Source organism: Suillus clintonianus (genome assembly GCF_016758775.1).
Source record: "Suillus clintonianus strain FC179 chromosome Unknown DEU56scaffold_181, whole genome shotgun sequence".
NCBI lineage: Eukaryota > Fungi > Basidiomycota > Agaricomycetes > Boletales > Suillaceae > Suillus > Suillus clintonianus.
The window spans coordinates 34,017-50,591 of record NW_024539405.1 but is presented as its reverse complement, the minus strand read 5'-3'; the positions used below and the strand labels follow the sequence as shown (position 1 = coordinate 50,591).

The 16,575-nt window shown below is 50.4% G+C and overlaps 6 protein-coding genes across 6 annotated transcripts; 2 read left to right on the top strand and 4 right to left on the bottom strand.

Moving 5' to 3' along the window:
• Positions 1–3: 3 nt before the first annotated feature.
• Positions 4–1,205, top strand: DEU56DRAFT_919783 (transcriptional regulator TACO1-like protein; the record flags this gene model as incomplete). The annotated part of the gene is made up of 8 exons (XM_041358330.1): positions 4–96; positions 151–222; positions 278–299; positions 351–457; positions 508–584; positions 637–702; positions 753–918; positions 966–1,205. The coding sequence occupies 8 exons, from the start codon at positions 4–6 to the stop codon at positions 1,203–1,205; spliced, it is 843 nt and encodes a 280-aa protein (XP_041201241.1).
• Positions 1,103–3,794, bottom strand: DEU56DRAFT_200304 (uncharacterized protein). Its single transcript, XM_041345038.1, has 3 exons — positions 3,792–3,794; positions 3,485–3,702; positions 1,103–3,428 (listed from the first exon to the last, which is right to left on the bottom strand). Exons 2-3 carry the CDS (start codon positions 3,492–3,494, stop codon positions 1,276–1,278), a joined length of 2,163 nt encoding a protein of 720 aa, XP_041201240.1. The 5' UTR covers positions 3,495–3,702; positions 3,792–3,794; the 3' UTR covers positions 1,103–1,275.
• Positions 3,795–4,688: 894 nt separating this feature from the next.
• Positions 4,689–7,490, bottom strand: DEU56DRAFT_200145 (uncharacterized protein). Its single transcript, XM_041345036.1, has one exon. The coding sequence runs from the start codon at positions 7,343–7,345 to the stop codon at positions 5,183–5,185; it is 2,163 nt and encodes a 720-aa protein (XP_041201239.1). The 5' UTR covers positions 7,346–7,490; the 3' UTR covers positions 4,689–5,182.
• A 511-nt stretch (positions 7,491–8,001) lies between these two features.
• Positions 8,002–9,264, bottom strand: DEU56DRAFT_896372 (S-adenosyl-L-methionine-dependent methyltransferase; the record flags this gene model as incomplete). Its single annotated transcript, XM_041356419.1, has 5 exons — positions 8,002–8,584; positions 8,635–8,735; positions 8,790–9,003; positions 9,052–9,135; positions 9,194–9,264. The coding sequence occupies 5 exons, from the start codon at positions 9,259–9,261 to the stop codon at positions 8,224–8,226; spliced, it is 828 nt and encodes a 275-aa protein (XP_041201238.1). The 3' UTR covers positions 8,002–8,223.
• Positions 9,265–10,351: 1,087 nt separating this feature from the next.
• Positions 10,352–13,290, bottom strand: DEU56DRAFT_896369 (NYN domain-containing protein). The gene is made up of 4 exons (XM_041356418.1): positions 13,140–13,290; positions 12,859–13,086; positions 12,575–12,807; positions 10,352–11,941 (listed from the first exon to the last, which is right to left on the bottom strand). The coding sequence occupies exons 1-4, from the start codon at positions 13,180–13,182 to the stop codon at positions 10,727–10,729; spliced, it is 1,719 nt and encodes a 572-aa protein (XP_041201237.1). The 5' UTR covers positions 13,183–13,290; the 3' UTR covers positions 10,352–10,726.
• A 1,429-nt stretch (positions 13,291–14,719) lies between these two features.
• Positions 14,720–15,505, top strand: DEU56DRAFT_749270 (uncharacterized protein; the record flags this gene model as incomplete). The annotated part of the gene is made up of 1 exon (XM_041349425.1): positions 14,720–15,505. A coding segment is annotated over one exon (786 nt), but the record flags the coding sequence as incomplete, so codon positions are not given.
• Between the last annotated feature and the right edge of the window lie 1,070 nt (positions 15,506–16,575).

The window sequence follows — 16,575 nt, the reverse complement described above, 5'->3', positions numbered from 1 at the left end:
TGGATGCTCCGCTCAAGGCTATCGACTGCTTTGCCGCGCGCATCATATACACGATCGTTTTCCAGTAGTCCAACACCGTTCTCGGGTCATAACAAAGTAAGACTTGGTCTCAACTCTAACTCTTCAAATACTCACAACCAACCCGTCTAGTGGTCTAAAATAAAGCAAAGAAAAGGTGCAGAAGACGCGAAGAAGTCCATTTTGTACGGTAAAGCCGCCCGCGTAAGCCTCTTCCTTTGCATGTCGTCCTAATGAATGCGCTACACGCGTTTGCCAGGACATTCTTGCCGCTGCCAGGAGTATGTATGTTTCGTGCGCGTCCTCTTCAGTAGCTTACGCCCCGCATTTAGATGGCGGGTCGCCGATCCCTGAAGAAAACTCTATGCTAGCCACTGCCATCCGACGCGCAAAAGATGCGGGTGTTCCGAAAGAGAACATTGAGAATGTCTTGGTCAAGGTACATATACAAGCTCGCCGTCTGTTGTCGGGCCTCACAGAGTTATACAGGCGTCCAAAAGCAAGAGTGACAATGGTCAAGCCGTCACTTACGAAGCAATGATGCACGGTTCTGTGGGCATCATCATGTAAGTACCTACCAAAACTCTTTGATGTCATTGTAGCTGAACTGGCGGGAAGAGAATGTAGGACCAATAATATCAACCGCACTCTCAGTAACGTGAGGGAAATGATCAACCGCCATGGGTCCGTCCAGCCTTTCTTTTCTATAATTTATCTCAAATACCATTACGCAGTGCTCGACAGGCTCCAGTCAAGTTCATGTTCCATCAGCGAGGATACTTCAAAATAGCTCTCGACCCAAATGACATAGAAGACCTGTTCAACATAGCAGAGTCGACTCAGTGTGCCTTTGATTTCGATGAATGGGAAGATGATTCCAGTGGTGGTCGCGGAATAGAGGTACACCCTCATTTTTGTTCCTGAGAACTGAACTCATTGAGTCCCAGTTGGCATGTTCTCCTGACGAGTTGCTCAAGTTAGAAGATGGACTTCGCCAGTACATCCGGCAGAATGCCAATGCTGAAATACTGGTCAGGGAGGTGAGGTGGGCCCCACTAGAGGATCAAGGAAGCACAGATGATGAAAAAGACAGTGTCTCGAATCTCGTCGAAGCTTTAGAAGGGGACGAGGACGTCACTTGTGTGTCGACTTCCCTGGAATACAGCCCTCTACTCGGTAACACTTGATTTACAATAAATACTCATATTACAGATAATAGACTAGAAGATCCCTAACGCACGGAGACAGCAGACCAAACTAGCAAGGACGCTTTCCCCTCAGCACATCAGGATGGAGGCTCACCCATGCATGACCACTATTTGCTCCGCAATGCACAACACCAGCATCCGCAGCTCGACTAATATATTCTGCAAGGCTGGACACGCCAGCTTGAAGATATATCTCGGGTCCGACCTCTAGGCCCACTGTTGAAAGAAAGGGCCTCACCAGCCCACGCCTGTGAACTTTAGACAGGCAGGTGATGAGTGGCTGGAAGTAAGGCGGAATCGGCACAGATGGTGGAGCGTCGGGGTTGAGTGTAGTTAGCCTGGTGGTCTCTTGCAACGCGGTGCTCGACGGCGGCGTAGGAGCCATGGATAAAATTTTAACATCAGAAATATTATCCTGTGGTGTAGGGGGTTTGTTACTAGGATCAGGCGAAGGGGTCGATGGTTTTGGTGCACCAATTTCCTGCCTGAACCAATTTGGGTGTAGCGCTATCCATGAGTTGCTTCGAGTCGTCCCCCCACCAAACACGATTACAGAAGCTTCTTTCGCTAGCAAAGCATAATCCGCGAACTTAGTTGCGCCCGCGCGCTTGTATACATCTTTGTCACTTCGAACCATATCATTAGCAATGTCGGACCTTGATGGTTTCATAATATTTTTCGACCTCGCCAATAGAAGCTGTTTGATCAGCGGGAGGAATTCTGGGGGTGTGAGGCGTCGAATCTTATCCTCTATGGACTCGGAGTCGACAGGAGGCGCTTGACACACTGAGGATTTGTCTTTGTTATTACTGATAACAAACGTTGCTTGTTGTGAGCCAATCTCAACGTTAGGCATGGTAACGTTGGAATCGGAGGCGATCGAAGTTGACGAAGCCGAAGACGATGGTGTCGATAGTGTCGACGATGACATCTGAGACACGGGTGTTACAGAAGGCTCAGGAGTGGGGGGAGAATTCTTGGCAGGAAGAGATGTCGCGATATAGGCATCGCCTGTAGTGTGGTACGATTCGGCAGAGTTCGCAACTTGTACAAACGACGGGTCATCGACCTCAGGCAAAAGTGGACTGGTGACCGAGACATTTGCAACCTCGTCGATTTTGTTGTGGTTTCTGTCTTCGGCAATATCAAGTCCAAGGGCATCCACAACTGATGCGTTGTCCGATGGAATAACACAATCGTCCATATAGGCAGAGACGGAGCTGGGGTTCGTTGATTTCGGGACAGTGATGATATCGCCCTCCCCGCATGTCAGTACAGGTGACAAGGACACCGCAGCAGCTGGCACAGTTCTGTGGGGGTTGTTGCCGAACGAGACGGGGGTGCACCCCGAAATGATGCGGGTCTGCAACGGAGAGCCAAGAGGAGCGATCTGCAGGTCCGAATTGTGCGGGACGGCAGTAAGTGGAGATAGTGGAACATTTCTCAAGCCCATGGTAGGAGTTAAGCCAGGCTCTGCAATGTTCTGGTTGCATTCTAGTCCTGAACTCGAGCTGGGGGCTGTGGCAAAGGGACCGCGACTCGCATCCTGAATCTCATTAGTTGTGCTAACGAAATCGTCTGTGAGACTTTCATTTGAAAGTGGATTGTTCGCTTTGAGAGGGTTGCCTAAGTCCCGGTCGATGTCTGGGACAGTCTGTGTTGACTGTGTCGCAAATCTAGCCCGGGACGGTACAGACCCGGTTCTAGGAAGTACAGGTGTCGCAGGGATTGTGCTAGCAGCCTTCTCCGTGCACGATGATACAGGCTGAGCAGTACCACCTGCGCCCGTATTCCTATCAAACGCTGATGGCTGCAACGGCCCTGCTGCACTGTCACGCCGTGTATGGGCCGGTTTTTCGGGAAGATTCGAGGAAACGGGGGTACCAACAGGATCTTCATTCGAATCGTAGACCACGCGTGATAACCGCTCCATGACATCCTGGTCAAAGTTGCGATAAGGTTGTCGTACCGGTGGTGCGTCGGATTCTGTGCGCTTTCCAAGAACGGCAAAATTCCAGTCCACCACGACAGAAGCCTGAGACTCCAGGCTCTGGGGAATATTTGGTGTTGGAGGCACGATTAGAACGACATTATACTGTCGAAGGCGGAGGATTGATACAGCATAGGCATAATCTCGGTCACCGGCTATCAGGATAATGGTGGCAGGCGAAGGATGGTCATTGGAAAATGCAAGCATGTCCACTAGTAGCAAACGAAAGTTCATAGTGCATGCTACGGGCGCCTTACAGAATACACACCAAGAATCATCTTGTCCACAACATCTTTCTTGCCATTGTGAGGGCAGTCGATTATGGACACCCCAGAGGACTGAAGGTCAGAGCGAAAGCCGACAGACTTGGGGGACTGTGAGGAGACATCAAGGTATGTTTTGAACGACGTAACGCATCCGAAGACATGCGCAATTCGTCGGATACCATTTACAATGGCATGTCCTTGCGAATTTGCTGAGGGAGGGCTACAATTTTCTGACGGAGAAAATATCCCATGGGCCATAAGCTATCAGTGGCGGCTACTACGTCTTACTACGTATACGTAGGAACTCACCATAATCCCAGAATATAGCGACCTTTCTATGGTTGGACATAAAATTGTCATTGGCGAAGGGGGTATATAACTTTTAAGTATCTCGTGAACACGGGTACGCAGTTCCCTTTGAGTTCCCTCGAGGCCAACTCGAGGGCACTGCCGTTAAACTGCTTCTATTTCGGGGCGAGGGCGTCTCTGAAATGGCCGGTCTGGGCACAAGTCTGCATAGACTTTAGGTCTGTGGTCTTGGCACAAGTCTGGGCACAGGTGGTAATGCTCTGACGGAGTTTGAAGATGCCGGCGCCCCCCGAGCAATGGCTGACCCTCTCCCGCCAGTCACATCACGCCTCACCCGCCCACCCCCCGCCAGGCGCTGCGTACCAACGCACGGGCCATGGTTGCTCAGCAGTCTGGGTTTCTGAATGTCGACAAACCCGAGCATTGGTCCATTGAGGGTGAAGTTGGTGAAACGGTTGGATCTTGATGGACCTACTACAGTGGTAGCACATGTTGAGCTTGCGGCAACACCTTGTAAGTTTATCTGTGCTCTTTGTAACGCTTATTGACACTACTTGTCTCAGGCTGTAGATGTGATGTGCATGCACTTAGCAACGAGCTTGCTTAGCGCTACTTAGTACTTATATGTCTTCCTTAAAATTCTATCTTCCTTAGAAATAATTCATTCGAAGTTCGCCAAGTAGCAGAATGATGCCTTGGGCATCCTTAAACACCCTTATGTACCTTATGGAGTTGCCGAAGGAAATCAAGGGCTGAAAAGGGACTCGACGTTTTCCTGATGACCTGGCGGGCAGCAGGCGGCGGGCAGGTACACCTGCAAGTAGACTCCATTTGAATTTGCCGAGCCTGCCGAGGGGTGCCCAGACCGCAGACCTGAAGTCTACGCAGACTTGTGCCCAGACCGGCCAGAACTCTGACATTCACTTCGGGGCGGTGCTTCTGTGACTAGCGCTCAGCGCTCAGCGTTTGCACATATCAGAAGCTGCAAATGCGTAATGTCCTTTGTTCTGCAGACCTTTGTTCTACCACGTCGCTGACTTCAAATTGGGGCGAAAGCAAAGTCCGACCAGCACGGATGCACCAAATATCCATTATCCCACTTCAATATCTTCCACAGGCATCAAACCATTCAATCCAAAGCAGCAGTGACCCACAAACTATAGGATGAAATGGAGGATCAAGGAAGCACAGACGATGAAAAAGACAGTGTCTCGAATCTCGTCGAAGCTTTAGAAGAGGACGAGAACGTCACTGGTGTGTCGACTTCCCTGGAATACAGCCCTCTACTCGGTAACACTTGATTCAAACTTGATTTACAATAAATACTCATATGTCAGATAATTGACTAGAATATCCCTAACGCATGGAGTCTCTGGAGACAGCAGGCCAAACTAGCAAGAACGCTTTCCACTCAGCACATCAGGATGGAGGCTCACCCACGTATAGCCACTATTTCCTCCGCATTGCACAACACCAGCATCCACTGCTTGACCAATATATTCTGCCAGGCTGGACGCGCCAGCTTGAAGAAATATCTCGGGTCCAACCATTAGGCCCACTGTCGAAGGAAAGGGCTTCACTAGCCCACTCTCGTGAACTTTAGACAGGCAGGTGACGAGTGGCTGGAAGCGAGGCGGGATCGGCACAAATGGTGGAGCGTCGGGGTTGAGCGTAGCTAGCCTGGTGGTCTCTTGCAACGCAGTGCTCGACGGCGGCGTAGGAGCCGTGGATAAAATTTCAGCATCAGAAATATTATCCTGTGGTGTAGGGGGTTTATTACTACGATCAGGCGAAGGGGTCGGTGGTTTTGGTGCTTCAATTTCCTGCACGAGCCAACGTGGGTGCAGCGCTATCCATGCGCTGTTTTTACCCGTCCCCTCACCAACCTCGATTACAGAAGCTTCTTTCGCTAGCAATATATAATCTGCGAAATTAGTTGCGCCCGCGCGCTTGTATACATCCTTATCACCCCGAACTATGTCATTAGCAATTTTCTTGATCCCTTTCGACCTCGCCAGCAGAAGCTGATTGATCAGCGGGAGGAATTCTTGGGGTGCAATGCGTCGAATCTTATCATCGATGGACTCAGAGTCGATAGGAGGTGCTTGACACCCCGAAGATTCGTCTTTGTTATCGATGATAACAGATGTTGCTTGTTGTGAACCGATCCCGACGTTAGCCATGGTAACATTGGAATCGGAGGTGATCGAAGCCGATGAAGACGGAATCGACGATGTTGACGATGACATCGGGGACGTGGGGAGTACAGAAGGCTCGGGAGTGGGGGGATAATCCTCCGCAGGGGGAGAGTTCGCAATAGAAGCATCGTCTGTAGTGTGGAACGAATCGGAATCGGAATCAGCAGAGTTCGCAACCTCTACGGATGATGGATCATCGGCCTCAGTTAAAATTGAATTGTTGATCGAGACATTTGCAACCTCGTCGTTGCCGTTGTGGTCTCGATCTTTGCCATCATCAAGTCCAAGGGCATCCACAACTGCTGCTTTGTCGGATGGAAGGACATAGTCGTCCATATAGGCTGAGACGGAGCCGGCGTTCGTGGATTTAGGTGCAGTAGTGGCATCAACCTGCCTGCGTTTCAGTGTAGGTGACAAGGACACCGCAGCAACTGGCACGGTTCTGTGGGGGTTGTTGCCGAACGAGATGGGGGTGTATTCCGAAATGATGTGGGTCTGCAACGGAGAGCCAAGAGGAGCGCCCTGCAGGTCTGGGTTGTGCGGGTCGGCAGGAAGTGGAGATAGTGGAGCATTTCTGAAGCCCATAGTAGGAGTAAAGTCAGGCTCTGTAATGTTCTGGTTGCGTTCTAGTCCAGAACTCGAGCTGGGGGCTGTGGAAAATGGACCGCGACTCGCACCCTGAATCTCGTTAGCTGTGCTAACGAAATCGTCTGTGAGACTTTCATTTGAAAGTGGATTGTTCGCTTTGAGAGGGTTGCCTAAGTCCCGGTCGATGTCTGGGACAGTCTGCGTTGGCTGTGTTGCAAATTTAACACGGGACGCTACAGGCACGGCTCTAGGAAGTACAGGCCTTGCAGGGATTGTGCTAGCAGCCTTCTTTGTGCACGATGATGCAGGCTGAGCAGTATCACCTGCATCCGTATTCCTTTCAATGACTGGTGGCTGCAACGGCACTGCTGCACTGTCACGCCGCGAATGGGCCGGTTTTTCGGGAAGATTCGAGGAAATGGGGGTAACAGCAGGATCTTCATTCGAATCGTAGACTACGCGTGATAACCGCTCCATGACATCTTCGTCAAGGTTGCGATAAGGTTGCCGTACAGGTGAAGTGTCGGATTCTGTGCGCTTTCCAAGAACGGCAAAATTCCAGTCCACCACGACAGAAGCCTGAGACTCCAGGCTCTGGGGAGTGTTTGGTGATGGAGGTACGATGAGAACGACATTATACTGTCGAAGGCGGAGGGTTGATACAGCATAGGCATAATCTCGGTCACCGGCTATCAGGATAATGGTGGCAGGCGATGGATGGTCATTGGAAAATGCAAGCATGTCCACTAGTAGCAAACGAAAGTTCATAGTGCATGCTACGGGCGCCTTACAGAATACACACCAAGAATCATCTTGTCCACTACATCTTTCCTGCCATTGTGGGGGCAGTCGATTATGGAAACCCCAGAGGACTGAAGGTCAGAGCGAAAGCCAACAGACTTGGGGGACTGTGAGGAGACATCAAGGTATGCTTTGAACGACGTAACGCATCCGAAGACATGCGCAATTCGTCGGATACCATTTACAATGGCATGTCCTTGCGAATTTGCTGAGGGAGGGCTACAATTTTCTGACGGAGAAAATATCCCATGGGCCATAATTAAGCTATCAGAGGCGCGCGGCTACTACGTAGAAACTCACCATAATCCCAGAATATAGCGACCTTTCTATGGTTGGACATGAAATTGTCATTGGCGAAGGGGGTATATAACTTAGTGAACACGGGTACTACGCAGTTCCCTCGAGGTCAACTTGAGGGCACTGCCGTTAGACCTTCTATTTCGAGGCGGTGCTTTCGCGCCACGCCGCAGTGGTCACTGACTACTACTGCTACTAGCGCTCAGCGCTCAGCGTTTGCACATATCAGAAGCTGCAAAGGCATCCTTTTGTTCCGTAGATATTAGAGTATCTCTTCTGCCACGTCGCTGACTTCAAATTGGGCGAAAGCAAAGTCCGACCAGCGCGGATGCACCAAGTATCCATTATCCCATTTAAATATCTTCCACAGGCGTCAAACCATTCAACCCAGAGCAGCAGTGACCCACAGACCATAGGATGAAATGGGTGTGCGGTGCCGCTGGTGATGATCTTGCAAACGAAACTTGTGTGAGCGACAACTAATGTTACACACGTACATCGGAATCGCAACGGATCCATGAATCCGTAAACTTGGCAACCCGGCAGTTCTATTTCTTCCTAGATATGAATGCGCGAGCCATATGCGGGTCCTGATACATGCCCTGCTCCTTGTTGATCCAGACTCTACCATCTCCTCGCTCAAGGATGCATTTGATGTCATCGACTACCTTAGCCTTCTCGTCTGGAGGGAGCATGGTAATGTAACTCCAACTCTGTGCGCGATCCGTGATAGTTTTCTCCGAAGCAACACCATGATGTGCCCATTGTTTCTCTTCTTGAGAACGAAATAACGAGGTATACTCAGCGGTAGAGAACGCCTGCCTCAAAACATCGAGACGAAATCGGGGACTGCCGTTCCCGCGGGCCTCGATACAATGCTGGACCTGCGCAACCCAACCTGCAGCCTCCCTGCAGTGCTGTTACAAAAATTGATACAGAAGAGAATAACAGAAGAGAACCTATCTGCAAGATTCCATACAAATACAGCCGCCCCGTCCTTGTTCAAGATACGAGCGAACTCAGTGAATGCCTTCCCATAGTCGAGGCACCAATGAAATGCCTACACAGCCGAAGGATGAGCATCTGTGCGTAATTCCATCCTATCGCTACTCACCTGTGCGATGATAATGAGGTCTGCCCACCCATCTTCTACGCCGGTGTCATCAAATGTTCCGTTGATGATCGTACAGCGATTATCTTTGACAGACTTCGTCCAAAAATCACGCATGCCATCGCTTGGTTCGATTGCTTTCAGGGTGCCAATGCTCGTCGCCCAGTCAGGGTGAGTCAACAACGCACGGGTGAAAATGCCAGTCCCTGCCCCGATCCTGAGAGCCGACTGAAGGGAGGAAGTAGAAGTGATGTATTTGACTCACTCGACGATGTTCAACGGCGCTGTGCTCTCGGGTACCTGTCCGCGAATGTACGAAAGACACTCAGCTGGGTACGAGGGGCGAACCCTAGGTGCATCCAATTCAATAGGATCAACAGATGTACACGAGCGAATAGTTCACTCACTGGTCATAGAATTCACTTGTACCAGTCGCGAAGCCTGCCTGTGAGTAAGGATGCACATTTATCGTCATGGTCGGGTGAAAGGTTTAATCTAAACTTGAAAGACGCAAAAATGAATTATCGAACTTGGATATATACGAGGGCAGAATTAGTTCCTGAGAGTTAGTTCCAATCGCCTTTAAGAAGGCCAGCCAGTGTGATCCATTCGTCCGAACAACTTCAAGCTGCAGCATGTTATCGAGTCAATTTATGTAAGTACGCCAACCAACCATAATTTAATGACTCACTATCTCGTGGTCGGTCATTGCGTTATGACGAACATTAGTTCGCATCCTGTCACTTTCATTGGAGGATAAGTGAACTATTCCTCGACAATTCGCTTCGCGAGGATTGTTTATCAATGAACTTATGTACGTGAAACGGACGAGCTAGAAATCAGTCGATTTCTCGGGTGGATTTTGACACCCATTCGGGGGCAGTGGATGTGTGTAAGCCGTTAAGCTGTGACTTGGATGCGAACTAAAAATGTGAGCCGCAGAAAATTACTACAGGACTCGAACAGCAGTCGAACAAATGGATGGACGGACTACTAGTAGGAGGCTGTCTAAGTCTCGAAGACGTTGCTTGGTCATCACCAATTTGCTCGACGACGCCCGGGACGTGCTCTTCATTTCACACTGGTTCGTTGTCATTAATGACGATGGCGTCAAATAAATAAAAACAGGCCAATGCAGCAGGTCATCGCGAAGGACGTTGAGAATGGCGTTGCTGGAAATGGTCGCGGGTGTATTGCAATGAAAGTTTTCTCGAGGACTTTGGTGCACATTTGATCATAAAACTGTTAACCAGCTAGGTCACATGTGCATTTTCGTTTTTCATTCAAGACCCTTCCGATTGACCGAACCCTATTAATATTCTTTTACTAAAACCTCACTAGTACTCAGCATCAATATTTCTCGCGTTTGTTACGCATCTTGAGCGACTTGCATAACACCTGTGGGCTTTGCGCCTTCTGCATAGCATTACTATTAACTTGCGTGGACTGGGAATATATGTCCCATCAGCGACAAAACCTCGCAATTGTTATCGACTTAGAAGACATGGAATACAGCAGAGTCGACTCGGTGTTCTTTTGGTTTCGATGAACGACAAGATGACTTTAGTGGGAGTCACATAATATAGGTGAACCCTCATTAATGCGTTTCTCCCTTCCCGATCACTGAGCCCATCAAGTCGTAGTGGTATGCTCTTCTGACGAGTTAGAAGTCGGGCTTCGTCAGTACATCCAGCAAAATGCCACTGTTGAAATACTGGTCAGGGCGGTTAGATGTACCCCACTAGAACAGGACGGAAGGTAAAATATTGTCTCAAACCTCGCCGAAGCTTTAAAAACAGGATAAGGACGTCACTTGTGTGTCGGCTTCCTTTTCATGAAATACAGCCCTCGGCTGGGACACGCTTGATTCCCGGGTACATATATACTCGTACAACAGATGATGAACTTGAACCGCAACACACAAAAGACATTAAATCAAACTAACAAGAACGCTTTCCACTTCGCACATCAGGATGAAGTTTCACCCAATCATAACCATTGCCTCCTCCACATTCCACAACGCCGGCGTCCATGGCTTGAGCAATATATTCTTTCAGACTGGCCGCGCCAGCTTGAGAATATACTTTGAACCCAAGCACTTGGCCAACTGCTGAACGAAGAGGCTCCGCTATCCCATTCCTGTGAACTTTCGCCAGGCAGGCAACGAGCGGCTGGAAGCACAGCGGGATCGGCACGACTGTCATGAAAGGTGAAGCGTTTGGGTTCAATGCGGATGTTCTAGTGGTCAAAGGCGACGCGGCGGTCGGTGGTGGCGTAGCTGCTGAAGATGGAGCTGGAGTCTTGTTATAAGTAATGTTATCCGGTGGTGTAGGGGAGTCATTAATATGGACAGTCGATGGGGTGTATGATGACTCGGGATCCGAGTCGATGTTCTGTCTAAACAGATTCGGATGGAGCGCTATCCATGTGGCGCCATCCCGCGCAGTAAGCTTCACAAGAGAAGCTTGTTCTGCTAGCGCAGTATAATGACTGAACCTGGTCACCCCGGCGCGCTTGTATGCATTCTTGTCAGACTTGACCAAGTCAACAGCAATCGTAGACCTTGATGATTTCGTTTCCCCTTTCGACATCGCCAGCAAAAGCAGATCGATCAGTGGGAGGAATTGTGGGGGTGTAATGAGTCGGATCGCATCTTTCATGGACTCGGTCAGAGGCGCCTGACGCCCTGAAGAATGATTGTCTTTGTCATCATTGATAACAGACGTTGCTTGTTGTAAGCCGACATCGACGTAAGGCGTACTAGCGTCGGAATCGGAGACAGTCAAAGTCAGCGAAGACGGTGTCGACGGAGATGGTGCTGACGATGACGTCGGAGATATGGGAATTACAGAAGGTGCAGGGGTGGGGAGAGAAACAGACGGAGAGCTCGCAACCTGTGTGCGCAAGGGATCGTCGACCCTGGAAAAAATTGGACTGCCAGTCGAGGCGTCGAACTCGTCATTACTACTTGTGTCGTCTCCGTCTTCGTTACTATATCCAAAGGCATCCAGAAGCGCCGCTTCATCCGACTCAACGATACGATTATCCAGCATGGCCGAGGTAGGGTCGAAGTGTGTTGAGTTCGGTGCAGTAATGTCATCATTCCGCCCCCGTGAGGATACAGGTGACGAGGGCACCGCAGAAGGCGCGGCATTCTGAGGTGTGTTGCTGTACGAGATGGGAGTACCTCCCGAGATGGTGCGGGTGTGTGAGGGAGAGGCGAGGGGAGCATTGTTTAAACCTATGTTGTACGTGACAGCGGGTGGTGGAGATGATAGGAAGTTAATTGGGCCTGGAGCTGGTGGTAGGCCAGACTCTGCAATGTTCTGGTTGCGATCCAGTCCCGAGAGGACTTTGGCGAATGGATCTTGAACTGGGTTAACATAGTACTCGAGACTTTCATCTGAAAATGTATTGTGCTCTTTGAAAGAGAAACCTGGGCCTTGATCGACGTCTGGGACAGCCTGCGTCGACTGTGTCGCGGATCTAGCCCGTGACGCTACAGAATCAAATCTAGAACGTGCAGGCGCCTCAGAGATTGTGCTAGCAACCTTCTTTGGCGTGCACGTCGAGGCAGGCAGAGTGGCATCACCTGATGTTGGGTCTGTATTCTGTTCAAATACTGATGGCTGCAGCAGCTCTGCTGCACTGACACGCCGAGTATGGGATGGTGTTGCGGGGAGATTCGAGGAGATGAGGGTGACAGCAGGATCTTCACTTGAATCACAAATTTCGCGTGATAACCGCTCTACGATATCCTCGTCGAGGTTGCGATAAGGTTGCCGTACCGGCAATGTGTCGGCTTCTGTGCGCTTTCCAAGAATGGCAAAATTCCAGTCCACCACGACAGAGGCCTGAGACTCCAGACTCTGAGGAATGTTTGGCGCTGGTGGTACGATAAGAACGACAGTATATTGTCGAAGGCGGAGGGTTGATACAGCATAAGCGTAATCACGGTCACCGGCTATCAGGATAATGGTGGCAGGTGAAGGGTTATCGACGGCAAATGCAATCATATCCACTAGCAATAAAGTTCATAGTGCAAGCTACGGGTGCCTCACAAAATACACACCAAGAATCATCTTGTCCACTACCTCTTTCTTGCCGTTGTGGGGGCAGTCGATTATGGACACCCCAGAGGACTGGAGGTCAGAGCGAAACCCGACAGACTTGGGGGAGGATTGCGAGGACATGTCAAAGTATGTTTTGAACGACGTTACGTTTCCAAAAACATGCGCAATTCGTCGGATGCCATTTACAATGGCATGTCCTTGGGAATTCAAGGGAGGACTACAATTTTCTGACGGAGGATATACCTCATGAGCCATCAGAGGCAGCTACGTAGAAACTCACCATAGTCCCAGAAAACAGCGACCTTTCTATGGTGGTTGGACATGAAACTCTCATTGGGAAGGGGGGAATAAGTGAGGTATTCTCGTGGACTCAGGAGTCCTTAATTTGTACTGGACCAAGCGTGCCGTTAAGCGGACTGCCTTCCATTTCGGGGCGTTACTTAACCACAGCACCAGCTCGCTGAGCACTTGCACACAATGCACACTGCGCAGTCAGAAGGAGTAAACGTTACCTCAATGCTGCAAATGCAACTTGAAAAGCTGTTATACACGCACCTCCAGAGTGCTGCTACGCCGCTGACTTGAAATTGGAGGAAAGCAAAGTCCGACAAGTGCGGAGACTTACGAGAAACAAACCCCAATATCTACTGTCTGCCCAAACTTGTTCCGTGGGTGTCAAGCGATTCAATACAAAGAAGTTCAGTGACCCACAACCGTGTGAGTGGCGACTCCAGTCTTCTCGTTTACCGCTCGCTACAATCACCCCTAATAACACAGCAAGCGAATTTTCTCCTTTAAAGAGGAAAATGCGTGTCAGTCGCGTGCTGTAGAATTACGGAGAAAAGCATTGCTGGAATTCGCGTGGTACAAGCATGAACTGTTAGGCGTGGGGAACTACAGATAGAAGTAAAGGGGTATTTGGAGTACCTGCACACTCTAGCCAGGTGATAATTTATCGAAGATCTAGCTAGTTTACCGCGGACAAGCTGCAAAATAGGGTTGTGAACACATTGAATACGCCCAGAGAGCACTTACTGCGGTCCATATGCATAACATAAACACAGGTCCTGGCCGCAGCCTGATGTTTGTTAGCATATCGCCGCCTGTTGATGTGGCTGCTGGCACAACACCTGCAAGCTCCACGGCGTACACATTGGATAAATATGTGTATAGGAGACGATGGGACATGTTTAACACCCTGAAAAGAATTTTCTTTGTGATCCGCGATAACAGAAGTTGCTTGTTGGGAGAGCCAACTTCAACCTTATACATGGTAACGTTGGTATCAGAACGGTCGAAGTTGATGAAAATGTTGACATCTGAGACGTGGGGTTATAGAAGGTAAGAATTCGCCATATCCCCGACTGCTGGTTGAGGCGTTTGCAACCTCATCGTTGCTGTTCTCACATCTCTTGGAATCTCTATCTTCGCTTCCATCATCAAGGGCAGCACCCAGGTCCCAGCGACCGGCCTGCTGCCTTGGTAAGAGGTGCCAGGCTAGTCCATTGGAACGACAGAACCGTCCCATGAAAAGTAATGGCCGAAAGTCGAGGCACGTCTGTGCGGTATTAAGCCTGCTGCAAGAACACTTACAACCACGGCATGTTAAGTCCTGTTCAAAAGGGTTTTCAACTTTTACTTGGCACGTCGTCCACAAGGTGGACTTCGCGATCACGTGTACCGACGCGTGAGGGTAAATTCCCACGGTGAGTTTGTTGACTGACTTCTTAAACTCTGTTCATTACCACAACCGAGGCGCTTCCGCCATCGGCAACGACCCCAACGACGAGCTCACCACCGAGCTCAACGGTTACGATAGTGACGACACCGGTGGTAAACCACATCATATTAGCGCTCACAATGAGCGCACAAATAAATTCCACAGCGTCCCCACAATCGTTGGACCACCTTCTTTCCAACTCTGATCCTGTTCAATCGTCTATTCGTCGCAATTCCGCCATGGGTTGGAGCAAGTCTTCTTCACCAATAACTAGCACGGGCACAACGCCTCTTCGGATTGCAAAGCGTGATAGCTCCAAACCAGCTTTCCCTCTTGTCGCACGTCGATCTTCATCCAGTTACAAACATCTCAGAAATAACAATCTTGTTTCCAAATCTCCTTTCAAGTCTCAAATTCCAACACCACCCAGACCCTCCACTTCTTCACACAGCAGCATCCCCCTCCCTAGACCCACGCCACGTAGGGTCAGTGGCGAGAAGCGCCCCCGCCCCGACTCTATGCATGACCAAGCTGAAAACGAGCGTCCATTTGCCCTCAAGCGGGAGCGCCGTCAATCCAAGGTCTACCAGGGACTCATAGATACGGAGCCTGTAACAAAGAGCCCCTTCAAACGTCCTCCTGGCGCTCAGGAAGAAACACCACCCCCCGTACCTCCCAAGGCCATCCCTATTCCTATTCCACCAATTCCGGGGCCTTCCCCTAATAGAAGTGCAAATCCACCGAAGGCGATTACCCCCACCCGCTCATCGCTCGTTAACAAACGTTTTCATGGTCCTCGAACTGCTGACCATCCCTCACTCGAACGCAAGCGCCAGAGACGAGTGAGATGGAAAGAACGTTGTGATGTCCTTGAATTTGACCGCGTGGAAGGCGAAAATGATCCCTTCTATTCTGATGAAGATGACTATGGCACCCCTGATCCTGACCACCGCGATCAGGCAGCCGCAATATTCGGTTCACTTCCTTCTGAGCTCTTAGAGTTAGTAACCCCCCCTCTGAGTATCCCGTCACCTACCAGTCCGCCAACCGTCCGCCCGTATGGTGATGTCATGGAATTGGACCGTGAAGAAGGCCAAGATGATGCCTTCTATTCTGATGAAGATGGTTATGGCAGTCCTGATCACAGCGAGCAGCCAGCCGCAATATTCGACCCGATTCCCTCTGAGCTCCTGGAGTTCGTTGGCTCCGCTCAGAACCCCCCTTCACCCATTGTTCCACCAGTCGTCCGCCAGGAGTCACCTGCCCTACGCCAAGGCTCACCGCTCTGCGAGTCCGCGAGTTCGCCTAACCTTTCCATTGATGGCAGCGCAGGGCGCGCCCCAAGGATACGCATCAGCAGAGAGGATATCCAGACACGCCTCATGAGACGCAGTACGGATAGTCCTATGACGTCGGGTGGCATGTCTCAGCAAGACTCGGACACACAACTTCCAAAACGAACTGAGTCCCATGACAACGACATTGCCGATGCAGAGGCTGAAGAAGATGAAGAGCAGGAGGAACGTGCTGGGTCGATGTCGGTGATGGTGGATATTAGTGCCGAGCTTGCAAATCTTCGAGCTGCAGAGCGAGGGTCTCCGAGTCCCAATCTTATGCGGCCGAGGAGCCCTACTCAACTTAGTTCTCAGCCACCCACAGACATTGGTTCACCTCTTGACAGGGGGTTTGACGTTTCTAGCAGCTTTGACCTCGGCGCAGGTCTTGGTGACTCCATGAGCTCCGTGCAGCTGGGCGAGGTGCGCTCCGCCCTCGACGAGGATATGCAGATGCGTCTCACGCGAAATCGCAGTGCGGACAGTCTTCTGGTGTCGGGTAGTGTAGCTGAGCAAGCTGCTGACGCACAGCCTCCCCAACAAATCGTCCCCCGTGACTTTCCCCAGGTGAACACCATTATCGCTGGTGCAGAGACTGAAGAAGATAATGAGCGGGAGAAACGCGTGGAGTCGATGTCGGTGATGACGGATATCAGCGCCGA

Coding starts and splice junctions, on each gene's coding strand:
- DEU56DRAFT_200145 (XM_041345036.1), bottom strand. CDS start 7,345: ATGAACTTTCGTTTGCTACTAGTGGACATGCTTGCATTTTCCAATGAC.
- DEU56DRAFT_896369 (XM_041356418.1), bottom strand. CDS start 13,182: ATGTCCAACCACCATAGAAAGGTCGCTGTTTTCTGGGACTATG. Junction 12,808..12,858: donor AGTGGACAAGATGATTCTTG/GTGTGTATTTTG, acceptor CTTTATTGCTAG/TGGATATGATTGCATTTGCC. Junction 11,942..12,574: donor CAGAAGCCGACACATTGCCG/GTACGGCAACCT, acceptor AACACACCTCAG/AATGCCGCGCCTTCTGCGGT.